The sequence below is a fragment of the Struthio camelus genome, chromosome 19 (assembly GCF_040807025.1).
Source record: "Struthio camelus isolate bStrCam1 chromosome 19, bStrCam1.hap1, whole genome shotgun sequence".
Taxonomy (NCBI): domain Eukaryota; kingdom Metazoa; phylum Chordata; class Aves; order Struthioniformes; family Struthionidae; genus Struthio; species Struthio camelus.
Genome location: NC_090960.1, coordinates 11,093,825 through 11,120,280, shown reverse-complemented (window position 1 = coordinate 11,120,280; position 26,456 = coordinate 11,093,825). Strand labels below are relative to the sequence as shown.

At 48.1% G+C, this 26,456-nt stretch overlaps 2 protein-coding genes across 2 annotated transcripts in view; one reads left to right on the top strand and one right to left on the bottom strand.

Annotated features, from left to right (window-relative positions):
- Window positions 1–161: 161 nt before the first annotated feature.
- Window positions 162–24,641, top strand: LOC104143485 (urotensin-2 receptor). Its single transcript, XM_009674004.2, has 2 exons — window positions 162–1,310; window positions 24,530–24,641. The coding sequence occupies exon 1, from the start codon at window positions 162–164 to the stop codon at window positions 1,257–1,259; it is 1,098 nt and encodes a 365-aa protein (XP_009672299.2). The 3' UTR covers window positions 1,260–1,310; window positions 24,530–24,641.
- The window catches only part of OGFOD3 (2-oxoglutarate and iron dependent oxygenase domain containing 3), a 48,470-nt gene continuing 43,594 nt past the window's right edge, over window positions 21,581–26,456 (bottom strand). Inside the window, exon 9 of the mRNA XM_068914030.1 lies at window positions 21,581–24,711. Coding sequence (XP_068770131.1) covers window positions 24,575–24,711 — 137 coding nt within the window. The 3' untranslated portion in view covers window positions 21,581–24,574. The remainder of the gene's footprint in view (window positions 24,712–26,456) is intronic.

Here is a 26,456-nt window from a genome sequence, read left to right as displayed (position 1 = left end):
CGGGCTCGGCGGGGGAGGCGGCGGCGGCCCCCGAGCCCGCGGGCTGCCCGGCCGCCGGCCCCAGCGCAGCCCCCCTGCGCGGCGCTGCCCGGCCTCCCGCGGGGGCGGAGCGGCCGCCGGGGCCGGGCGCTGCCGGGCCGCCGCCGCCGCCCGAGCCGCCCATGGAGCCCAACGGGACGGCGGCGGCGGCGGCGGCGGCGGGGGGCAACGGCTCGGCGGCGGGCGGCGGCGGCGGCGGCCTCCTGCTCTTCCCCTCGGCCTTCGGCACGGTGCTGTCGGTGATGTACGTGGCCGGGGTGGCGGGCAACGTCTACACGCTGGTGGTGATGTGCCACTCGGCGCGCTGCGCCGCCCCCATGTACAGCTCCATCGTCAGCCTGGCCCTGGCCGACCTGCTCTACCTCTCCACCATCCCCTTCATCGTCTGCACCTACCTGGCCCAGGACTGGTACTTCGGGGACCTGGGGTGCCGCATCCTGCTCAGCCTGGATCTGCTCACCATGCACGCCAGCATCTTCACCCTCACCCTCATGTGCACCGAGCGCTACCTGGCCGTCACGCGGCCCCTGGACACCCTGAAGCGGTCGCATGGCTACCGGAAGGTCACGGCGGGGGCCGTGTGGTCCGTCTCCCTGCTCCTCACTTTGCCCATGATGCTGATGGTCACCCTGACCGAGGCGGGCAAAGCGGAGGGCAAGGTGAAGAGGATGTGCGCGCCCACCTGGAGCGTGGACGCCTACCGGACCTACTTGACCGTGCTGTTCAGCACCAGCATCATGGCCCCGGGGATCATCATTGGCTTCCTGTACACGCGCCTGGCCAGGACCTACCTGGAGTCCCAGAAGAACCCACCCCACAAGGAGAGGAGCAAGAGATCCCCCAGGCAGAAGGTCCTCATCATGATTTTCAGCATCGTGCTGGTCTTCTGGGCCTGCTTCCTGCCTTTTTGGATCTGGCAGCTGGTGCAGCTCTACAGCAGCTCCCTGCAGCTCACCACCCAAACCCAAAAATGCATTAACTACCTGGTGACCTGCCTGACCTACAGCAACAGCTGCATCAACCCCTTCCTTTACACCCTGCTCACCAAAAACTACCGGGAATACCTGCGCAACAGGCACCGCAACTTCTACAGGTTCACATCCTCCTTCCGCAAGAGGGGATCCAACCTGCAGTGCTCCTGGGGACGGTCCATGTCCTCTAGCAACCAGTACGACTACAGCTCGGAGGCCCTGGGCATGGCCACGCTGAAGGACAAGTGAGGAAGAGGAGGTGGTCTGGAGACATCAGGACCAGAAGTGCATCTGTCCAAGGTAGGACTCTGAAACCCCCTAGCCCAGCAGGGTCCTAAAAACTCGTTTCTGGGGGCCATTCTAGTTATAGTGCAATAAGCTGTGTGAGCCCAAGTACTGTAAAACGCATTTGAATTTCTGTCTGGCTCAGGGCTCTGCTCCTACGCGCTGGGGACAAATCCTTCCAGCGCTTTGGGTGCAGAAGATGAGGTGGACGCTTTATTTTGCTCTTTGACAAACTCTGTCCAAGCCTTGCCGAGTTCTGCCAAGCTCCGGCTCTGCACCGGTTTCCCTGTATGATTTCTCAGTGCTGTCCTCAGGCAACAGTTGGGTCAGATCTGCAAGAGTCTGAAATTGTCCCGGTCTTACTGAATTTAGCTGCAGGCCTTGGTTTTGTCCTGTATATTACCGTTATCTGTTCATAGGGTGTGTGAAGAGACCTTTAAGCCCTTTTTCTATTTCCTGTTACATTACAGCATGCTACAGTTTGATCAAGCTTAAAGTCTCTGTTTTAAAATTCACTGTAGCAGCACTGCAAACTCCAGGTGCTCAAAAACCACAGGGTAAGCTGTAAGAAACCACAGGATTATCTAAAAGAGCTGGTAATTTTTTAAGTTTTCTGTGTGAGGTGCTTTTAATTTGCCTTTTTTTTTTTTAATTAGCCCCTTTCTCTACAGTTATCGGGGCTTCAAAAATCTGAAATTTACCTTAGAAAGGAAATTTTCATATAATCGTACGACTCAAAGGGCTGAGGCTTTAGGAAAAATGACTGAACACTGTATGATGAGACTCATTGTAAAAGGGATGCATGTATTGAACAGCATTTTGTCTCAATGCACTCTGCTCATTTTCTTCCCATTTAGCATTTAGTAGCATACCTCCACTGGAGATGTTAAACATGCCTGTAATCTTCTAAACAATTGTAAAACCTCTGTTCATAAAATAAACTATGATTTAAAAGTGGACCGTCCTCAGGTTTCTCCTCCCACGGTCTCTTCACCCCGCGCAGAGGGGTGCCGGTACAAGAGGAAAGGCTGCCGCTCTCAGCTGTCCTCCAAGGAGCTTCTCTAAGTGGGGGTGAAGCTGGTTTCGAGCCGTATTTCCTCTGTTCTGGGGCAGACTCTGGGGATAAGGAAAGCATGAAAAGAGTTGCTAAAACTATTGCCGGCAAACAGTGAGCTCCAGGGACTTTTGAAACAATAGTTGCTTAAGGTAGAGTCGTTTCCACTTGCTTTGACGACACACTCCTACCCCCATCTGATGAAGAGGAGTAACACTGCAGCACTCCCACGGTAACAGGTTTCCATATCCTTGGGTGATGCTCTCACAGCAAAGCTGAACTTTAAGGTATGTTTGTGCTAAAACAGAGGCACTAAGTACCTATATCACAGCAAAGAACTGAAGGGCAGAGAATACAGAGCACAGAAATACTCTGGATTTCATGCACTCAGCAGGAAAAAATAAAATAAAACCCCCAAGGTTGGGTGAAGACCAGGGATACGTGTTACTGTGCCAGGAGTCAGGCAAGCTTCCTGCGGGTACAGTGGCTGGGGTATTTTCCTGGAGGGAAAAAAAGGAATTCACCTTAATATTGCTCATGCTACGTTTAACCACGTGACAAGTCACCGATTACCTTCTTTGGCATGTTCTAATATTGCAGAGGCCACCAAGCTAGGTGGTATCAACAGACCTCATGGGCCCTAATTTCCTTGGGAACTAGGGGGACTAAGGCACAGCTCATGCTGGGAACTGGCAGGGTATAGTGTGCTTCAACAGCTTAAGAGACTTTTTAGGAACTAATTCATGTTCTTCTTGTTAATTTTGAAGTCATTGTTACTCTTAGGCCCCTTCCCATTTCCAAGCCTGGAAGTCACACCCATTGAAGAATAACAAAGATAAGACTTAACTCAAAAGGCGGTGTGGGAAGGCTGGAGGTTGTGCGTCATCTGCGAGATGTGCTGCACGGTGCCGTTGTCAAGGAAGTCAACGGCATGGCCGGGCGGGTGGCCTTGCAGAGCCGAGCAAGGCAGCGTACCTTCCTGACCGCGCACATGCAGTTTGCTCACCTCTGGGCAAAAAAATACATATATTTCCTTATGGCCATATAAAGGAAAACCCACCCTGGTCTGGAGCCTGATCTGATACCACAGCGACTGGTCTTGCTTTCCATCGCTTGGCCTGAGGAGAAGGTCCGTGAAGGGCCGCTTACCCTCCGCAGTGTTACAGGGCGGAAGAAGGATGGATGATGGCGTCACGTCGTTGCAAGGTGCAGCATATAGCTGTTGCCAGGTGTGTGAGGGGAAGCAGATGATGCAAAAGCTGTATAGGTCTCAGAAAGTATTTTCTGCCTCAAAAATCCACACGCTAAAAACCTCATATGATGAGCGCTCTGAAAACATAGTAGTTATTAGCACAAAGGGGAAGTTGGAAAGGAGATATGCTTAGAAAAGAAAGAGAAACGGGGTGAAAGTGGAGAGCAGATTATACACGTGTGCAGATTATACACACGGAGGGGTAGGAGAGAGACAGGTTTGGTCTGGGCTGGGCCGTGCTTCTGAGCCGCGTGGCGCGGGCCGCGGGGGGGGCTGCCGCTCCTCCGCTCGGCGCGCGGGGGGCACGCTTTCCCTGCCAAGTCCTCCCGGCACGCCGCGTCAAAGGGCCGCTGGAGAACCGTCCAGACGAAAGGGGAAAGGCTAGATCTTAGTCACTGGTGAGGTTTCTCCACCAGGACCTCCTTTAACCCGGCCCCGTCCCAGAGCTGCTCCGCTTTCCCACGGGGTGGCTGGTGGGCTCCCGCCCACCCTACTCCAACAAGGCGACGGCTAAATTTGCTGACCCCCGCCAAGCACGTCCTTCGGGCGGACGAGAGCCTGTCGAACGAGGCGCAGCGGCCGGCGATCAGGAAACGCCGCTGCGCTAGGACGAACGACAGCTCCTCAGCGGCGCGGCGGGAGCCCGGCAGAGCCGCGGCCCTTTGCCAGGACGCCTCCTGGGGAGCCTCCCTTTACCCCAGGGGCCAGAGCGCAGCGCAAAAGACGAATGCTATAAACAATACCCCCCTTAGCGTCTCGCTGGACCGGCTAAACTGCCAAAAGGCAGCAGCCCTGCCCGCTTCTGTAATATGTAGCCTGCCAGAGCAGCTGTTTTACCCGACGTGCTCTTGTCTGCGATTGGTGAAGCCGTTTCGGTACGCGCTTCAGTTCTGGAGATGAGCAGACGGGCTTCGTATAGGCCCCTGTAATGACAAAAAAAAAATACGAATCAACCTGGCAGCCGGCAGAGCTTTGCAACGGGGCGGCTGCTGCCTGGGCTCACGGCTGCCTGCCGCAGCCAGAGCCGCGTCCGGGGCCGGCCGGCCTTTGGGATACCTGGGTCATCCAGGAACAGAGCTGGTGTTTCAGGGGGACGTTAGGGAATGTTAGGAAAAGGCAACAGCGGTTTTCTTGTTTTGGTTGGAGCTTGTCACCGCAAAACCCCATATCTGCTCTTTCAAAAGAGAAAACAGTCTGGAGAAGGAGAGGTTTTCCAAAACCCACTGGGGTTTTAGGGCAAAAAAAAAAAAAGGGGGGGGGGGGCAGGGGGGGTGGAGGAAGAAAAGCGCCCGGAGCGCTCTTTGCTGCCTCCAGCCTGAGGCAGCATCTCCGCGGCAGCGGCAGCAGGAGGGGAAAGCGCAGCGCCTTCGCTGCCGCCCGCCGGCCTCGGAGAGCGCGGCGGCCTGCCGTAGCGCCCCGGCCAGCCCGAGGTGGGCCCCGGGCCCCGCCAGCCCGGGCCGCCGCCGCTCGGCTCTTCGGCCCCTCTGACGGTTCAGCCGCGGGGCCGAGCTCGCTTGCCGCCGGCGGTTGCGCGTCACCAGGGGCGCGAGCGACCGCTAGAAGCGCGTTTCCTTCCTCTGAAGCGGAAGAAGCCCCTCCGCGCGGGTATGGTGTCGCCAGGCTGCGGGGGCCTCGCCTGCCACGCGCCGGCGGGGACGGCTGCCCCGGCGAGGAGCTGCGGCGCTCGGACGGCCCGGGCTGAGCTCCTGCCTCCGGCGCAGGTCTCTCTGCGGCCCTGGGCAGGTCGCGTCGAGCGAGGTTTGTCCAGCCGAGTTTCGCCCGCTAAGGCACTAGGAGTCTCAGTCGAGCAGCTCCCTAAGCTCTGCCTAAGACCAGGGGGTGACGACTGCGGCCGAGCGGATCGGAGCGCCGCCAGGCCAAGGCTCCCCCAGCTCCTCGGTTTGACCGCGCGCACGGGACGAGGTTGCTCGAAGCCCCGTCAAGATATCCAGCCGCGCGGGCGTACGGAGCTGCGTGAGCCGCAGCCCAGCTAGAGCCTTTCTGGCGCCGAAGACAAGGCTGCCGCCGGGACAGTCGAAGCAAAACTAGCGCAACGTTTTCCCTTCCACCCGCCCCGGCCCAGCAAAGGAGCAGCAAAGAGGAAGCAGGAAAGGGAAGAAAATGAGTCCTGAGAAGTTCCTCTGGCTTTTGGGCTCTGCTTCTCCGGGGCTGCTTGGCACGACTTTGTAATTCAGTTCTTCATTTAGGCAACATATTTTTGTAAGCGCTAAGGGCACTTCTTCGGCGAGAAACGAGATGAAGGGCTCAGACGCGCTGGTCCAACTGACGGGGTGGCCGATCCTACCCCGTCCCCTCCAGGATGCAGCACGGAGATCAGCGCGCCAGCCAGCCGCCCGGCAACGCGCAGCTTCGCAGCACACCTGCCAAACGCAGCGCCGAGGCGCTTACTCTGCCACGTTCGCGCGTTCATCTCACCGCCGGCACGGAGAAATCGCTTGAGGCTGAGCGGCGCGGCGGGAAGGCGACGCCACCTCCGCTTCCCGCCCCCTCTGGCCAAGCGCTCGCGGGAACAGGAGCGAGCGGAGACAGGCCGCAGAGGACCGCGAGCGCTGAGGCAGGGCGAGCTCGGCGAGACGCACGCCCGTCCTCAGAAACCTCGCCCCAACGCAGGCGCTCAGCGCCGAGAAAGCGCGTCTGGCCCGGCAGCCGCGCGCCCTGCTCCGGCGGCAGCTTCCTCGCGCGCCCTCCTCTTCTCTGCTCCCGGTTTCTGCCTGCCGCGCGAGGCAGCCTAGCGCGGGCGCTGCTGGACTCCGGCCGACGGTGACGGCGCAGCGGGGCCCAGCGGGGACAGAAGCCCCTGCGGGAGCGCCAGGACGTTGCCGCTCGCCCGCAGGACGGCGTGCGCTTGGCCTGCGAGAGCTGCTACCAAAGCAGCATCTTAATGGACCTTTCTTCTCCTCTTCCAAGGCGCTCTTCAGCACGTGCTTCCCCGCGGGCGCTCCGAGGCGCGCGCTTGCAGCTCGGTCCGCGGCGGCTCTGTCTGCAGCGCTGCGCTGCACCCCAGGGCCTGCGTACTGCAGCCAGCCTCCGGAGATCTCCTGCCCGTGCCGGAGAGGGCTTTTGCAGAAATATCGTGGACGAAACGCGACTGTTTCGTTCGCGTGCTCAGTACAAATACGTTCGTCTTCGGCAGATTCTTGTCTTTGACGTGGATTTTCTTTTCCTGGAACGGACGTTCTGCCTCTCCCGCGCCGCCTGCCCCGGCCCGTCGCGCATTGCGGTCCCGTCTCAGCAACACGCTGCAGCCTCTCGCAGGGAGGGCGTCTGTCCTCTCCCTGCTCCTCCGCTACACGTGCCGCCCGGCAGCCTCTCCCCGGGCAGAGTTTCAAGACTTGGGGGGTTGCAATAATTATTTTTGGCTTGATTGGACGTCCCGATCGGATTCCTCGCCCAGCCCTGCTCCCAGGCTGGTTAAACCGACTCAACCGATGGACCGCGAAAAGAAGCGCTTCTGAAAGTACCTCTGAACATCTATCGTTAAAAAAGATCAGTCCGTTTACATGGGCGGAAAGCTCCGACGCGTTTGAGTGTCAGGCAGAGCGGTAAATGGCTGAATCGCTGAGCCAGCTACTGCTACCCCACTGCAACGAGAAGCCTCTTTAATCCTTGCGTTGGGCTTTACCTCCCATTTCCTCCTTTCTGCTCTGCAAACGAGGCCACGGCCTCCTTTTCCGGAGACAGATTTGGGCCCCCAGGGAGGCTGCGTGAAGCAGAATAAAGATGAGGGTCCTTTCTAGGGACATCAGAAACCTTTATGTCTTTGCTAGAGCATCCTTGAAAGCATCGCACGGCAGCTGCAGTCCCCGGTAACACTTTCTACGAGGGGTCCTAAGTCTTGGAGGTGAGGTTTAAACAGTGAAGGAGTCAGCGTGGGGAAGGAGTTTCCGTCACCTCTCCTCTGCAAAGTGGGGGCTGTTTTCCTGTTCAGTTTTCAATTATTTGGCTCGCACCCCGCGGACTTCACTTTGGGCACATTAACAGCTGGTGGCTTCGAAAGCTGCGGCTGGCGAGGGCAGTATGTGAACGGACTTGCTGAGCACGTCCTAATTGTTCGGTTATTGAATGATTTGGAAAGGCAAGCGGGGGGAATATTTGGTTAATTAAGAGCTCGTTTAAGCACTGCTAAATTTATCCTTGCAAGACAGAGCTCGCCTTAGGCGGATTTGAAAACCTTGGCTTTCCAGCGCTGCCGGTGGGAAGCAGGAGCACTTTCTCGCTGTTCTTCCTCCTGACGCTACCAAGGTGGCCCTTGCGTCCTGGCTTTCCGTGTAACATTTTTGGTCCTTATTCCCTGCTGGCTCTGACCTTTCTGTGTTTTTTCTTCATGGGCAATAAGAGCCCCCTGGAGCTGTCAGTCTCCAGCGAGCTCTTTGACAAGAAGCAATTTGCGTGCAAGCACCTGGGCTCGGCCCACAATCTCATCTTATGAGAAAAAATCATATTCCAGGCAGAATGGCTCAGCAGGAGGAGGATTTAATAGAGCCCAGGAAGCTGGGGCAGGGAAAAGCTTTAGCATCCCCCTGTTTTCTCTGTTAACTGCCGAGCTAACCCAGGTGCTGGACACACGTTTTCTCTCTTTGAGGTTTCTGATAATTTAAGGCTTAGGAAGGAAGTTTATCCCCCAGAGGAGGCTTTCTGGAGCCAGCCTAACTTCAGGGGCTCTGGGGAGTTGACAGTTAGTGTTTACAGCTTATTGTCATTGTGGCAGCAAGTACCTGTATGAATGCAGTCGGGCTCGTAACTGAGAGGGTTTTATTTGAGGACTTCTGGGGAGAATCCTTGACGGGCGCCTTGCAGCAGCCACGGCACCGCGGCAGCTCCCGGGGCCGCGCAGCTGCTGAACGAACCGGACTCCAAAGCGGCCGAGGGCGGCAGCTCTCAAACCGGCAGGACAGATGAGCTGCGAGGATAACTGGGCAAGTGCGTCGCGGGGTCCTTCATTGACTGTTTTGCCAGACTCCTCCAAATTACTGGACCTTGGCCAGGTTGAGGGGACACAGTCGCTCCTGGTGGGGTCTAGCGGACTCTAAATATTCCTGTTTGGAGAGGAGGGCCGTGCATAAAGCAGCGCTTCGAGAGATGCTGTGGTTGCGAGAAGCCAAGAAACAGCCGGCGCAGATGAGCCCGGTACCAGGACAAGCGCGTTAAGTCATCTTGCGGGCATGCAGAGGGCTAACAGCTCTCACCCGAGTCGCTCCTAACAACTCCTGCTCAGCCCAAACGCGCGGACTGGCTTTCCGCTGCCGCGTACCGGCGTTGCAAAGCGCTAGCTGGCTCTGTGCAGTTTCCTATTGCAGATTAGTTGCAGTATTTCGGCTGTTTTTCAACGGGGAATCTTCACGCCAGCTAGAAAGCATTCTTGGCTATTATCTTTAGAAAGAACGACATCCTTAAAGTTATCACTTAGGGTCAGCGTAGCACTTCCGAAGGAGACCTGGCTTGAGCTTAGAGCAGATCAATAAGGCCGAAAGTCCTCTCCACACCTGTGATTTTCCTAACAAAAATAGCATTTCCCACTTCAGAGGCAGCAGCTAGTTTAGAGATCGATTCTGCTCGTCTCGCCCGGCGCAAACCCGAGCTGCTGGCGCGTGCCGAGAGCGAAGGGCGCTCAGCCGGACGCGCTGACCCCGGGGACAGCAGGAGCTACGAGCTCTCCTCGCAACCCTTGCCGCGTTTCGACCGTTGATGTATAGACCCTTGCTTCTAAAGGTGCGCGCCGTCGCTGTGACAGCTCCCGCGCCAGGGAAGCGGGCGAAGGGCACGGCCGTCTGTCGGACCCCTTCCGGCGAGCCTCGCGCCCCATCCCGCAAATCCCAGCGCCGGCCCAACGGGAGCAAAGGATAATTACTCTGCAGCCGAGCGTCTCAGGAGCATCTCCCCATGGGACTGAGCTACAGCAAGGCTTTTGGTTACTGCCTCGCCATGCATGCTTCCTGGCAGAAGGTATTTAATTTAAGGAGAACAATTAGGAAGAGGGCAAGTTTTAATTGCCTGTGCCAAAGCCTAGATAAAAATCGCAGCTACAGAGCCAAAATGTGTTTAACGTCTCTGGACAGTGATAATTTTTGCAGCCTGCTCATGTTCATGGACTCACAAGCCTTCTGGAGGTGCTAAAAGCTTTTAGAAAACAAAGTCAAGAGGTCTCAGGTGTCAGGTCTTGACGTGAAAATAGCCTGGTTTCAAGGTAGCAGGCGGGCAGCTGGGAAGACGGAGGCCTTCGAGGCCCTTCATCAGTCAACGCGACGTGTCTGGGTGCCTTCCTCACCTCCGGGGCTGCGTGCTTCCAGCGAGGCATGCTTCCAGATGAGACCAGCAGTGCTGAGAAATGCCCACGCGTGGTTATTCTGTGGCTGCGGCGAGGCAGGACAATGAGATTTTTCCAAAAAAACTTCAAAAAATGGGTGCACGACTAGAAAGGGAAAGGAACGGGGAGAGACCTAGATTGCCAGGGAGCGGGCAAGCATGGAAGGCAAAGCAGGAGCTCCACGGAGAGCTGGGAGTAGGTGCAGGTCCCATCCGCCTCCGCCAGAGGAGTACAAAATGAGTAAGACTTTTTCCTTCCCTGCGGTTCCAAGAATATCAAATGTTGTGAGTGCGCACGTGTGTAGGAGTAATATTCATCTCTATTTTTTCTCTGTCTTAATTTCTTCTCAGACTGTTGCTCGTGACATGTCTAAGTCCTGCCTAGTGCTTGACGAGATACAGCAGACAGATGCGGTGCATGTAGGAGTGTGCCACATAAAAAAAAAAAAACAAGATACAGCTGATAGATAACACATATGCAGAGGAAAGCTTAATTCATTATTTTTTCATAGATGGATGCAGCCTTCTCAACGTGTCTTAGCACGCTCTACCTTCGGATTAATTACAACAGAGTGTGGACAGGGTAAATAGCTTCAGTAAGTGGTCTTGAGGAAGAGGTTTTGCTGAAAGTTTCGTGAAGAGCTTTAACGGCAAAAGCTTTGCTGCCTGGAAGCTCATAACGGTCAGTTGTTTGTCTGTCTGGTCTTCTAACCAAAGAGTAAAACAGATTGAAGCGGTGGGGGAAGTCTGATAGACATTGGTAGGGGCCTTTCAGTCTGGGAGGAATCTCCCGTAGCTGCTCTCTGCCTAGCGCTATTTTATATTTAACTTATCCCTCTGCTTGACTGACTTTTGCTGTTCATACATTTTGTCTTTCATACTAGTAAACAACAGAAAACATTTATTTTTATCATATTCCTTCCTGTGGAAAAAAATCCCTTCCCAGTGAATTTTTCTCTCCTTTTAAAATAGAAGGAGGAAAAAAAAAAGAGAGAGAGAGAAAGAAATAAGTTAATTGCCCATGGAACTGTAATAGTGAAGTAGAAATAATCCAAGTATAAGATCGTTTTTCTCCCGTCTTTTCTGTTGAGAAGTGCAAGGTCGGAAGGGGCTTAGGGTTTGCCTACTTTCATGGCAGCCTTTTACCTTTCAGATCCTCCGCTCAAACGCAACCTTCTCTTTTTATGGGGATATTCAACGAATCACACTTAAAGCTCTAACGTGCAGAGACGCCTGCCAGGACGTACCTCCTCTTCAGCAGCAGCATATCTGATCAGAAAGAAAAACGTTTGCCTGCTGGAGGGGGAGGGAAAAAAGCATCACTCAGAGCAATCGCAGGCAGAATGACTGCCCGAGGACTCCCTTGGTTGTTTAGTGGTCTGGCTGACAAATTAACACACCGAGCAGGTCACCTGCAAGGGTGTGGATGCGTCCCGGAGACCTTATGCTGGCCATGAAAAGCAGCCTCAAAAGCAAACATCAAGATTTTTGTGAAGTCATCAGCAAAACGCCCTGGCATCTAGCTAACCGCTTAATGTAACTGTGTAAACAGATGAACAAAGAAGAGCCAAATCCCCAAGGCTTCTGTCCAGAAAAATCATACCTAACTAATCAGCCATAAGCACAGGAAGGGTATCCGTTTGTGAAAAACGCTTTGAACACCAGAGGCTCAAACCCATGAACTTGAACGAACTTGAACACATGAACTCACGTGAACCTCCTCGCCGTTTCTCTCTGTAAATCAAATACCATTTCCTCCACAGAGGGGGTCTGTGACTTCAGGCGCGTCCTCCTGCTGTCCTTCTACACCCAGGAGCCTTTGGCTGGACATCTCAGACGAACATCTCGGGGGGGGTCCACTGGCAGCGATATAGCTGACCCGGCAGGCCACAGCTCCAGCCAGTTCCCCAGACGGCCGCAGGTTTATCCAGCAGTAAAAGCGGGGTGTTTTGAGGCTCTTGCCCTGTTTGGATATGTCTGCAGGTCCCAGAAGTAACAAAGCCGGTACTCCTAGGCTGCTTCGTTGACTTTGCAATAAGAACCATCCAGGCAAGGCTTTCTCTGTTGTGCTCCCGCTGTCTCATCTGCGTGTTTGGGTCCCGTTTAAAGTCAATGAGACTTCACCTGAGGAGCTCTGCCAGCAGGACCCTCGAACCAGAGCAGTTCTTTAAGGTGAAATGGTCACGGACAAAGAACAGCATAAAAGAGAAAAAGAAGTATCTCTAGCCTCTGTTTCATAATTCAGTACTCACTATCCCTGAGTTATTGTCAAAAGACAAGAATGCTTAACAGCAAGCAGCACTGATCCCTACCTTGTCATTATTTCAGGGATATAAGAAAACAGAGAAGATGGAAATAAACCTCTCTGAAATAAAGGGTGACCTTTCAAGCATGGTCAATGCCTGCAACGGAAGGAAAAAAAGGAGCATTTGGAGAAAAAATGAAGGCTGAACAATGAATAATGAACCTTATTAAAAAAAAAAAATTGAGCAACGCTTGACAGTTCCACCACCACTAAAGATCCTTTTAAACAGGATTATTAATAGACTATATGGGCTATAAGGGTTATAGGAAAAAGCCAGCTCCTTCAAGCGCAGTTGAGAAAGATTAGCTAAGTGCTAGATATGGCAGGGTCTGTCCACTCAAATAAGTAGGATGAAAAACTAAAACATCCTTAAGGGGTGCTATTGTAAAACTACAAGCCTGACTAAATTATTCTAAGGATTAATGACACAGGACTTGCACACTTCGAATCGTGTCCAGCTTGGGGAAAACTTTTGTTATAAGCCAGTCCTCATCATCAAACGGTACCGATGCCTGCTTCGCAAACCTCCGACAACACCCAGCCTTCGGCCTGCCCCTGGGGCGAGCAGAGGCATCGCCGGAGGGACCCTGCCCTGGGCACTGCTCTAAGTGTCCTGGGCGGCGGGCAGGCTGCTCACAGCCTTCATCAGATGCTGAAAGCTCAAGCCCTTTGCATATTTGTACACCGGTGTATCTACTTCACGGAAACGCAAGTTCCTGATTCTCCCAATACTTAAGCAGCACCATTTCCTTAATGGCTTGCCTAGCACCTTGCATACGTCCCAAACAATTTTAGTGAGTCAGTCTGTGACTAAACAAGACTGCGCTAATATACACAGTTCAATATACGCTGTAGGCAAAAGCACTAAATGGGACAGAACTGAGATGAAATAACTTCCAGGTGTTTGCTTGGCCTCTGTGAATGCCACTGCAGGTATCATTTCATTTAAGCAGATGTGTACCTCCTTGGATTGAAGCCTCACTAGGAGGTGGCATCAGTTGGCTTTAGCTACCAAATTCTTGGCTGCTTGATAAATCTCAGCTATACAGCGTTGCTGAGGGGCCGCTGATGTAACACCATCCATGCCAAAACTGTTCAGTTACCTAGAAGTATCATGTTGGACTTGGTTTAAGGCTGTGACTCAATAAGAAAAGAGTTCCTCCAGCTGAGGGAGAGTCCCAGATGTTCTAGGGGAGTTTGCAAGAATCGGTAGCGATGCTGCCCTGGAAGTTGCGTTATGCACCCTTTGTTTGAGAAATCTTTAGCTGCTTGGTTTAAGTGGGTGGGGAGATGGGGATTTTTGCATCCTAAGTATTAGAAGCCTGGGATAGCCAGCATCTGGCGAGTTCACAAATATTTTAACTGCCACGGTTTGTTGACACTGCCTGGGCAGCGGACTGCTGAGGTGCAGCAGTAGGGTGGCTGCAGATACTGCTTGGTCGGGTGGCTTTGCCCACTGGGTTTCTTAGGTTACTTCTGGAAGGTAACGGTGGTTTTCTCTCTACAGAGGATGTCACCCCCATCCCCTCTGTCAGCACTCGCAGAAAGGGTGGTCGTCCTGGGCATCCTCTGTAACCAATGCTGCCTCTTTCGTTATTAAAGCTCTGATAAACCTCTTCTGAACCATGCATTTTCTGACAGAGGCATGCTTAGCAGTTTAACAGTTCATGCTGTCTCCCTGTCACCTAGGACCCTATGACCATAATACTTTTCTGGTCCTCCTGGAAACCATCCACAAAAGGCTCGTCCTCTGTATTGGGGCTTCCTGTTTGTGTTGGGGTTGTTGTTAGTGCATGTGTAACAGAGCTTGTAAAAGCATTGAAACTGCAGCTCCCTCCGCTGTTCTGTGCATGTATTTATACTTGCAGACAGACTTAAGGAAAATGACTCCTCGTTTCCTAGACACGCTCTGCTGCTTCCTGCGCCGATATTTACCCTCCAGAGAAAACACTTCCATCACTTGGAATATATGCCTATGCTCACCTTTTAAAGTGTACTCTTCCTCAATATCAGGGCTTTAAAATCATTCACGTTTTTGTTGCACTTCCTTGACTATAGACAAATTTTAGGCCAAAATAAGATTCACTGGCATGTAGCACAGTGTAAGGCAGTTACGTGCCTTTGTACTCACGGTGGCAGGGTGATGCTTAAAATAGCTGTGGCTTCTGTTTTCCAGTCAAATGAGCTGAAATTGCCAAAATTCCTCCTGTGAAATGGTGACTTCAGTCCTCATATAGGGCAGTATCTGTTGTTTTGGCAGGGGTCTGTGCTGTGCCATCTCCACAGCATGTGTCATCCCCACAGCAGCGCAGCTAGGGCGTAGGTAGGAGTTCAGAGGCAGCTCCAGCAGCTAGTCATGCTTCCTCCCTCCGTCGCCGTCGCGTACGGACGTGTGCACGTACCATGTATGCGGCAGAGTAGGTAGTCCCATAAGGGATGAAACTCTTACCTGGTAATGAGCAGGTGAGCTTCCCTGGCACTTCTATCACGGCTATTGGTGAATACTTGCTGTCAGGTTTAAGCCATGGTAGCTGGGGTTTATCTCTCTAGACTAACAAAAAAAAAAAAAACTTAGGCTTTTCAGCATGGTTGTATGACAAATAGGAATCACCTGCACAATTATGTCACACTGGGCAACCTATAGAGTGATGCTGGAAGGTGGTGGTCTGGTGCCACGGGCTCTTCGGCAGGGTCTGCTTCTAGACACCAAACCTTGAGAAACTGCTGCTTTCGCGTGGGCTCCCTTACCGCACCATGCTTCTGCATCTTAAAGTGCTTTACAGGGGGTTCCTTTCTCTCCCCACCTTATTCATTAGCAAAAAGGATGCTGTGGCTGATGGTTTTGTCAGAAGTGCTCAGTTCTCAAAGCAGTCTCTGTTCCAGTAAAGTTACTCGACATGAATTTGATCCAGGGCATGTTTCTTCTGTCAAGCTTGATTTTCAGTTCTCAGGTACTAGCTCTTTCACAGTAAAGGGGATGAGTTTCACAGCAGAGGAAAGGAGACTGTCCGCTCTGAAGCCATAGTGGGTTGTAATTTCAGTAGTTAAAACTATATGGATGCTTGTGGTTTCAGTTAGGCATGGTCTCTTGGAGGTGTCCCTGCTGTGAAAAAGAAAGCTCTGCTTGTGAGCAAATTAAATAGTACTGGGGTTTCTGCAAATTGTTGCTTGATACAGAACTTCCCCTTCGCATGGAAAACTTCCTTTTGCCCAGACAGATCTTCCTAGGCCAGCATTTCCTTTGGTATGGTCAAGAGTGTTGTACTTGTAATTTAACATGGGGATATGGAAAAGCTTTAGAAATAAACTTCTGTTACTCTCTTAAAAGTGCATGATTTGCAATTTAAATCACTATTTTCCTGTACTTGAAATGTACTCTGAACTCTGTGGAGAAGCTGCTGAAAAATGAACCCAAGAGTGGTTCAGCCAGCGTGGAGCTGAACAAGACCTCGGGTTGAGGAGGGAACAGGGCAGAGAGCTGTGCAAGAGAGCAGAATACTGTTTGGGGGAGCTGCACTAGTTTTTATACCCTTCCTAACTACAGTTACATCCTTTTACTGTTCTGGTAACAGTACAGTTACCAGACAGACATTGTTCTGTCCAAGATGACATTAATAGGGCTGCTTCACAGGATGCATATTAGGGGAAAGCCATCCAGGTGCGATAGTTGACGGGGACGAGATATGTTGGAAGGGGGCGAGAAATGGCAGAAGGAGGCGTGAGGAGTTGGAAGGGGATGTAATATGAGGTGGGGGGCCCTCATATGTCAGGAGTGGGCATGACAAGTGGGAAGAGAGGGTGACAAGTGAGGGGGTTATAAATGGTGGAGGAGCATGATATGACAGAAGGGGGGTGATATGTCGGAAGGGGACAAGAGGGTGGGACAGCACAGCAAGGTACAGGCAATCCAAGAGGTTCCTGGAGAGCACTGAAGATAACTTTCCAATAGAGGTGATAAAGGAGCCAAGCAGGAGAGGTGCTCTGCTAGATCTCATACTTACAAAGAAGTGAAGGTTGGGGGCAGCCCTGGCTGCAGTGACCATGAGATGGTGGAGTTCAGGATCCTGTGAGGGGGAAACAGGGCAAAAAGTAGGATCACAGCCCTGGACTCCAGGAGAGCAAACTTTGGCCTCTTTAGGGACTTGCTTGGAGGAATCCCACAAGATCGGGCCCTAGAAGGAAGAGGGGTGCCAGAAAGCTGCTTACTATTCAAGGACCACCTCCTCCAAGCTCAAGAACGGTGCATCCCCATGAGCAAGAAGCCGAGCAAAGGGGGCAGGAGGGCTGCATGGATGAACAAGGAGCTCCTGGCCAAACTCAGACAGAAGAAGGAAGTGCAGAGAAGGCGGGAGCAGGGACAGGCCAGTTTTTATTGAACTGAATAGCAGTAGTTAAAAGTAACTTTAACACATAGTCATCTTTACTGCAGTGGGGGAAAGATAAATCATTATTAACACCACTCTGGAGTTTGTTATGAACAAATTAAAACCATGAGTTTAATGAATCAGCTTCTAAAAGCAGTTTACGTAAACTTTGTGAACGTGAGTGACACATTAAAAACAAATTAGATTTATCTTAACTGGACAATTTATATCCTTTACCCACTATCTACCTCTTTAAGAACAGTACCTATAAACAATAATCACACTCAATTTAAATTAGGCGGAAAGTATGTTGTATTTATTAACAGAAACAACCCTGCAATTTAGAGTTCTGCTGAGTAGACAAAATACAAGCAGTTTGAAAAATATTAACCATAAATGAAAAAACTTCTCAAACATAAAAACTCAAAACAGGTTTTCAGATAAATAGCAGTAGATACTTCCATGCTATCTATGATAATATATTACAAAAGTTATGTTTCCTACTAGCTTTTCCATAACCTCATTCTACAGGGGGCAAAACAGAGTTAATTCTCATCCTATTTTAGAAAGAAATATTTTTTCCTTTCTATTTCATAAGCAAATTATTTTCCTAATTCACTTACCTTCACTCCATAGCATCATCATTTGCCAAATTGTTTTACTTCCATAATCAATAATATTCCACACATTTATGAACAAGACTCAATAATATTCAAAACAGATTTATGAACAAGACTCTCTCGATCTCTCAGAGATTTACACCAATTTGAAATGCACATTTCCCAAGAGTAAGCTGACACTGGATATACAAAGAAATTACTTACTTTTTCAACATGTTAAGCTGATCTTGAAACCTATTCAAAACAGTGATGCTCAAAGAATCTGGATTTTTTTTTTTTTAGTTTATTGTTCATAAGTGTTTTGAGGCAGTGGGTAAGTTTATGTTGATTCTTCTTATCAATGCTTTCTTGCCTTGAAAGGGAGGAGGAAATAAGATGAGTGTAATCCATCTTCACAAGCTCCCCCTCCCTCTTTTCAAATGATTCGAGTCCTTACTGTTTCCTGCCCAGGAGCCTTTCCAGTATACCCAATAAAAGTCCCAAACCTTCCTGTCCAAAATTGTTAAGCCAGCTGTAAAAGGGGAGAAAAATGTTTTTAATTATCTTTTAATCAAATGTAAAACTTCCAAAATTATGTCTCCAATAGTGCTAATGCATCACTTTAGAGATGCTGCTTTAAATGCCACTTTCCAGGAAGACCTAATCAACTGCTAAGACAAATATTTAGCCTCAACAACTAGATGGTTTTTGAGCACCTAGAGCAAAGGCAAAAAAAAATGTCTAATTTGTTGTGAGGCAAGTGTTGATACTTTAGATAAAGGTAAGTGAATTCATGTCTGAAGTGTTTGCTGACAATAAAGCACTTAATTTAAGCATACTGCAGCCCTTTTTAACAGTTAAGTACAACGCCAGCACCAAACACCTACAGGAAGGCAAAAAAAGTCTAATGTGAAAGGACAAGGTGCAGCAGGAGGGGCAGCAGAAAGATAAAGATGTTCCTTTGAATTACAAAAGGACAAACACAATGCCCTTCATTTTTCAACTATTTCAGGTTATTTGATACATAATTTGATGCACTTGATAGGTTCATATAACATCAACAAAAGGAAAGAGCGTTGTCCTACAGTTATTAGGCCTACAGACTGCGGTGAGCAAATGATTCAACCACCACGTAGCTAACAGTTAACCAAAAGTTTCCTAATTTAGAAATAATTTGCAAAGTGAGGGCAAAGATCAGTAAATGAGGTAATAGGTGAAATGTGACAGAAGATCCAAAGTGCCTGAACTTCACTGTAATATATAATTACCTTTCCATATGAATTACATATACATTTAATGTTAGCTTTTCCAAAAACAAATGAATATATTTCAGTAAGACATCACTGAAACAGTCTAAGAATTTTCCTCTGAAAATACTTAAGCAGGTCTCAGCACCAAAGCGCCTCTCAATTCCCAATGAAAGTTGTGCCGCGAGATGTCCTTTGGCAAGATTTGGCCTAACAGGGATATTGTATACACGCAAGAAATGATCGCACCATTTTGCTCCACAAAAGCTATGATTTCTTCCCACTTCTGCTTCCCTAAACAGTCTGCTTTTGCAGAATGAAACCGCGAGACCATTTCTATTTTCTACAACGTACTAAGGCTGTATCTAAACAGAAAAGTCCACTAACATTGCTTTGTGTGCATGAGTTGACCATGCAAGGAGGTAGTCCCATGGAGAAACACAACTGCTGATGAAGACACTGAAACTGGCACATGAACGCATTATTTAGCCGAAGCTAATAAGCTGTGCTGAAAAATAAGGGTAAATTAACTTGGGCACAGCAGTACGCCAACACAGCAGTAGTGCTGCGAGCAGCTCCGCGACTGGTTGAAAAACACGACATCGGAACAGCACTACTTTGTGCTGCATGCACTTGCCAAAAGCCAGTACTTCAGAAAGAAGTTCCTTCAATGACACTTTTGTCCACGTGACTGATCTCTCTGCCAAGTGAGTACTGAACACGGTCACCTCTGTGTAGTACCTACTTTCTTCAGTTTTGAAAGTGGAAATTATGCGTGGCAAGAGGCTCCGCTGAAGTGCTTGACTTTCTGCCGAGGCTGCATTTACGGAAAAGGCCAGAAGTTTTTTCCTTGGACAGGAAAAAAAAGCTGTCCTGAAAAGCTTTAGTGTAAGCCACCAACATTCACATGGAAGATTAGAGAGCAAGTGCCTGCACAGGTACTTTAGGGATAAACGGATAAAAGGTTTTGGCAAACATGATGTAAAGCTAGTCTTTGGCTTCTTAAGAAGGTTTACAAAAACAGAGAGAAAGCAGACTATGTTGAAGTCCCTCACAGTATTTTACAGAGAGTAGTAGGCACTTGCCAGGGACTTACTCACCACTTTACGATCACTCTATTAGCTGGATTTCCTCTTTATTTGTGATTTTGGGTTCAATGGATTCAGGAAGAACAGAGAAGGCTGCCTTTTTGAATGAGGCTAGGATGATCAACGCGTGCCAGAGGCATCTGTGGTTCACGAAGGCGAGAGCCGTTCTGCTGGTCTTGGAAGCCCTCGGTTGGATTTCCACGCAATAGACCCAAAAGGGGGGACAGAGGCGCTGGGATTTGCTGTGTTTGTTTGGAGTGGGGGCGGGGGGGGCTGCTCCCCCCCAGCACTTAGCACAGAAAAACCCTGACCTCCAGCAACGTTTCCTGGTTATTATTCCTAGAATTAGGACAAGACAGAAATATTGCGCAAAGCCATACGCGAGCGCTTCAGAGAGATCAAATTCACATGCACACCCTGCGTAAGGACAGCTGAACTCTTCGGGATGGAAGATGAGGAATTTTGTATTAAAAACAGAGCCATCTTTATTTACTGGGCAGAGGCAAGCTATTAAGGAGAAATTCAAAGGTACTTAGAATTATAATCGAAGAAGAAGCAAAAACAGGTTTTCTTGACGGTACAGTCATTATCAGTGTCACTTCAGCTACACTTGAATTCTGGTGTATAATTGTGTGCTACAGTCTCAGAAATTGCCCCGTTGAGATGTGGACCTTATGAATGAAAACAAATAACTAAGAAATGAAGCTAAACTGCTGACATGAAGCTAAAGCTAATATCTTGTTGTAAATGGAGCATCCTGGTAAACATTTCTGGGCTTGAAATTCATTAAGATAGAGCTTGTAGTACTTCAGGTGGACAATACATTCGCAACATAAATGTACCTTTACGAGCCTTCACTTGGTTTATAGGGCATTAAAAACAAAACACAACGATGCTACAACTGCTCTCACAAATGAAAAATTTATATATAAGAAACCCCAAGAAGTCCACTCAAAGTTACTTACAGAACACATACAAATGCATGCTTGAGGATGTCGGGTTTATGCTAGCAATCTGCTCACATACCTGTTAAGTTTACAACAGTTCCAGATATTCCCCGAAACCTTTGCGAGGAAAGATAATTTTAGAAGTAATACAATTTCACTCAAGTCCTCAGAAAGCCTCACTTAATCTCTTATTAGGGATTCAGAGTTTGGCTTGGTGTCGTGCCATTTTTTTCTATTTCACCCTGGGACGTTTCACACAAACAAAAAAATACTTTTATTGAGAAGGACAAATCAACATTCCTTAAAGTACACTTTAAGGTACGAGGCTGGAAATTCACGCCAGACCCTAGCCCCAGCTCACACCAAACATGCACTGACCTTTCTTCGCTTTGTTTGAGCAGTGAGGGCTTTCTCACACGACTGTGAAACACCAAGCCAAAATCTGCTGTTACCCTGTGCTCAGTTCAAAGCGCTCGTCTTCAGCAGCTTGGTATCGGATTTGCACTCGTTCAGTAGAACGGACTCTGTCCTTGACGTAAGCAGGGCTCTACAAAAGAGCACTGCGCTTCCCAGCGGCAATGGGCAAGCTGAACCTGACAGAGAAGAGAAACATCGAGAGAAACTAAAAAGTGTTTCAAATTCAGAATTAACGGTCAAGGATTTGCAGAGGGATACCTTTAAAAAAAAAAAAAAAAAGTTATGCAATGTATTTAAGTGAACTAAATTAAATTTAGTCAAGCTTGTTTCTAATGGTCCTTGAATTCTGCAAACTCGCATCTGCTCCAGGAACACCGGCCTTTCTAAAGACGATTGTTCTCCTGCTGGAGGCTATGATCAGAATATTTTAGATGGTCCTGTATTTCCTCATTTGCTATTTAATTTCTTCAAAGGTCTAGATATTGCTTTTAGAAGTCTGGATATTGAAGCTTCAAATATACCTCAGTTAGTACTGAAGTGCACAACATATTGAATTACTACATTTCTTTTAAAATGTGAATTCTCTTACCAGCTGCAGCACATCCAAGTTTTTCCACAAATTGCATGTGACAAGTTTGGTCATCATCTTGAACACATTATTAAAGCTAAAAACTCCAGAAGACCCATGTACCAACTTGATTTTATTTCTGAATGTCAGTCAATTCACAGCATGGAAGAAATGCACCGTGTTTTGAAGGAATTACAATGCACAGGATCTCCGAAATGGTAACACCCGAGAGGAGGTTAGCTGAGATTTCCCCCAAGGTATAACAGGTTCTTGTTAAGCAATATTTTATGGAGGGCAGCTCTGAAAGAAGTGTCATTTTCATATAGGGCAACTCAAAGCCTGCCAGACAGACAGAAGGAACTAACAAACACTTACAGAGTGGCAAAACACTTAATTTATAGGATAGTGTTATAGAGCCGTGGTAGGACATACGGGGAGGTGAGAATTTTTAGAACAGAGGACCTCAACCTGGAGAATCACAACCCAGATACACAGAGATCCCCAGGTATTCAGCTTCCATTAATATCAAATATTTCTGTGGAAATGGCCGTACATTTAAATGACAAGATACTGGTAGGAACTGAGTTTTAACCCAATAAATCTGTTGCTGATGACCTTGGTCTATCTTCATACAGACGTACAACTGAAGTGTAATGCAAACTTCTTGGAATTAACAGGCTTTGAAACAAGTATTTAGATACCAAACCCAACTAACTCTACTGCTTCCTAGCATCCAGCCACTGTAACAATTCTTCCTTGTTAACGAGGACAAGGAAGTGTTTAGTCTCTCAAAACAACAAAAAGAAATAATAGAAAACTAATCTTGCTGGTGTGCCAGCTGAGACTACTACCCATAGAACAGATGCAAGTGTCCCGTCATCATTCCTCATTATAGTGATCTTCAGTGCAATCCCCCAATATTTAGTATTTCCATTCAAGAGTAGATTAAAACAAAGATTAAACCCGTGTGCAGGGGAAAAAAAAAAAAAAATCAAACTAGATTCCCAGAGTCTCACAAAATTTCATAGAAGTGATACAGATTATTAGTAAACTGAATCAACATGTTTGCTTCAGAATCTGATTGAGGAAAAAAATTAGTTTTTCCTACCATTTACTTAACAATGCGCTGCTCCATAAAACCCTTTGACTATAACAACAAAGGAAAGTAGTTCATAAGTTTACACATTTGTTTCATTATTTCATCTGTATTACAATGCAATCCCTCTTTTCTGAAGTTCTTGAAATTTATTATTCTATTAACGCCACAGACCAATGATCACAGTTAATAGAAAAAGTCTTCATATTAAACAAAAAAAAGTCCAAAAAGACCTACTGAGAAACTTTTTGAAACAGATAAAATATTGCTTCGGACAAGATGAACACAGTATTCATTCCACAAGATTTGTAATTGTGGGAACAATTTAAAAAAAAAAAAAAATCAGAGCTTCTTTCAGTTTAGTCTTAAGCTTAAGTTTAGGCTGAATAAATAGATGTTTCCAAAGTATTTTACCATCTTCAAAATGAAAGTCTCTGGTTTTGAGCCACACATGGATGTATGACAGCTCCAACCCTGGACCACTTCCATTTAAAGCGTAAGAGGACACCAGTCTCCTTCACTGGTGGTTTTCTTATCCAGCCTTCCAAGCAGAAAGCCAGGATTTACAGAATCCATTCTAAGGAGGCCAGAACTGGCCCATGGAAGAAATCACCAAAGGAACTAGCTTTCCTCTCAGCTGTGTCCTCTCCCAAGTCCTGCTGTCCTAACTGGGAATTACTCGCTCAGATGAATCCAGAAAACTGTCTGACTACCCCTACCTGTCTCTCCTTTTTATATTTACTCCAAGGACACACTTGTATGGTCAAGCCATTCCCATAAAGAGCTCTTAACTATAGTAGGAGGTGGTCAACCTTGTTACAGAATAGGCTGCAGGTATTCAGCACTGGCTAATTTGACTCTCTGTGGAATTCATATTTTAATGAAAATAATGTACCAATGTTGAGAGAACTTCTGAAAATTGCACTACTACAATCCATCAGGGATACGCTAACTTGCTTAGATATGGTCAGTAGTACTGTTGTCACCGCATGGAGCTCAGATTAGCTGCCTAAGCATTTGGACATCTTCTAGAGAGAGGAGGAGTTGGCAGTCCCTGCTCAGCTCCACGCTGCTAAAGCTACAGGGCGAGCAGCACCCAAAGTAGCTGAAGGTCTCTATGGCACAGGAACAGTGGAGAGCGGTACTTGGACATCAGGACTCCTCCTGGGCACCCCAGTGAAACCCTGCATTGTGCAAAGGGCACTAAAATGGAAGGACCAGGAGACTGTAACCCCTTTCATTAAAACGAGGGTGAGTTCAGAACGCTGCTTTCTGATCAGAGGGACCTAACGCGGTGTCATTCCCCACTGCACCACAACACTGGTGACCCAAGAGCTCTGTGCTTTCCGGCTAACTACAGGATTGTATTTCTGCTTTTGTATTAACTAGTCCCTGTCTGTAGCAGAAAATACCTGTAGTAATTTACTTAAAAAATTGTTTAAAAAAAAAAATTCAAGTCAAGTAAGTTCCAGTATTCAACCCACAGGTGTATTGCCAACTAATTAATGCCCATGCCGAGGGGAATACATTCTTCTATCAATAAAAATACGTTCAGCAAAATAACACTCATCCTGCCGTATTAACTGCAGCGAAACTTTCTACATCCCATTAGTAATGGAAGAGACTAAAGAATTTAACAACAGTTAACAGCAGCATGGGGAGTCATATTAGGACAGTCCAAAAGGTGGTTTGCATCTTTTAAACCAAAGATTTAAAAAACAAAAATAAAAATAAAAAATAAAGAGCACCGCAGGACTCTTCTTGGTCTGTAGCCTATCCTCTTAGGACAAGAAGACAAACCATTTACAGAATATACCACATTTAAGATGGTCCTTAAGGCACTGTTCGCAACACTTACAGAAAACAACATGGCGCAAACAAAACGTTTTACAAAATATTAATCCAATCGGGAAATTCTAGTTGAATGGGAGTTTACACGAGATGTTATCTGCGTTTTTCCCCTTCCTTTGCAGGGCTTCTCTCATTCCATTCAACCTCACGTTCCATCCCAGGAAGTGTTACGTCAGAACTGGATCCCCAATGCCGTGGTCTGGGTTGCAAGTGAAGGAGATGGTGATGGCATAGCGAGTGCCCCAGCGAACCTTTTCCACCCGATGAAGGTTCTCCGATCCAGAGGTGAAAAAGGAAACCCGGCCTGTAAAGACAAATTATTTAATCGGCGACATGGAGTTTACTATTCAGCTATCAGCTTTCTACACAATTTTGCGATTGTTGTCTCAGTCCGACTGTTCCCTAGCTACCCGAGAGCCCAGAGGTCATCACAAAGACAAACTGTTATGAGCTTATGCTGCACACTGACTGCTTTATGGACTGTTTAAAACACGCATTAATCTTCTGCACTACAAAGCTGGAGACATGATTTTACCATATCTCATAGTCTATAAGAGGTGAGAGGAATCCGAGAACATTCAAATCCAGTTCTAAGTTGCCTCAATAAAAAATAAAAAAAAAAGAGATAAGACACAACTCTAGTGGCTGAACTGCCAGCAAAGTATTTTGATTTCCTCCCTGCTGCCCTCCGAATCCAGGCTCTGATTTTAGACAAACGGAGGGAGTGCTACACAGGTGGCCAAAAATCTTAATTGGAAAAACACCCAGCAGGTTTACAAGCAGCTGGGGCAGCTACTCAGCTTTGTACTGCATATTTGCTATAGCTTTTTGTGCACAGTCAGATCACTCACTGTTCAGCCAAGTTTAAAAAGTTACGTATCTCTCTTGTACACAAATTTAATTTTCCTCAGAAAGAGCAATTCCAATGGCTGGGCTTGGAAATTGTTTTATAGAAGCAAACGCTTACTCCTGTGCGTCATCACTAAGTTTTCACCCCCTGCGTTGGGGTTCTGCTGGACTTGAGTGGCTTTAAGGGGAAAGCCGGTTACTCTGATGATGCCGTTTGAGGTATATGAGCAATCCACTTGATGAAACAGCAAAACGGGGCACTCTGGACACTTTCACATTATTTAACCGATTGAGAACATAGGAGTTTAATGTCTAGCAAGTAGCCCAGAACGGAAGCAACACTCCAGGACCGCTCTGCAAAGCCACCAATACTCACCTGCGCAGCTGTTTTATCCAGATAGCATATGTTTTCCTACTCATGCAATTTTTCCAGTATTCAGATTAGATTAAAGTTTGTTATAAACTTATCTTGGGGAATTCAACTGACAATCTGACTCTGCCTGGCACACATTCATCATCAGGCAGAACGAAGCACCTGAATGCCCACTTCAGATGTGCACAATAACGTGGCAAACTATTCCAACAGTTACACGGTCTGCACTGCAGAAACGGGCACCAGCCACGTGGCAGGGTTTCTTTTCTACCTAAAAAAAAGTCCAAACAACCTAGAAGTTATTCTGCTTGTAAACTCTTAAGCAGCTCTCACGGGAGACGTGAACTAAACCCGACCGGCCTCGTGGAGCTTGGTTCCCCTGCTAGTATCTGTGGTTTATTTCAGCAGCCCTTGTGCCCCTCGCACGTCGAGTTGCAGCTCACATTTACTCTTTCATAGGAGTCAGTCCTAACTGCCAAGCAGAACCTTTAAGTCATATATCACGTTCTTCTCTGCCTGTGGCTGTACATCAACAGGGGGTAAAGCTATATATCACGTAGATTCATTTATATGAACAGTTCATATACACTTTGGTGTCCTGCGCTTATGGTTGAAAGACTGTAAACGAAGGCAATGTACTCCTAGGAGCGTTATAATGAACAGAGCTACCCTCTTAAGGCTTTCATACAAAGTCCATTTGTCCTGAAAATGTTATTTTTACTCTTATTTGCACATCATTCAAGTACTTCATTATCAATCCATCACCTACTCACCTAAAGCTTTGCCTTAAACTGATTTTCAAGCTTTTTTGTTTGATCTCTTATTAG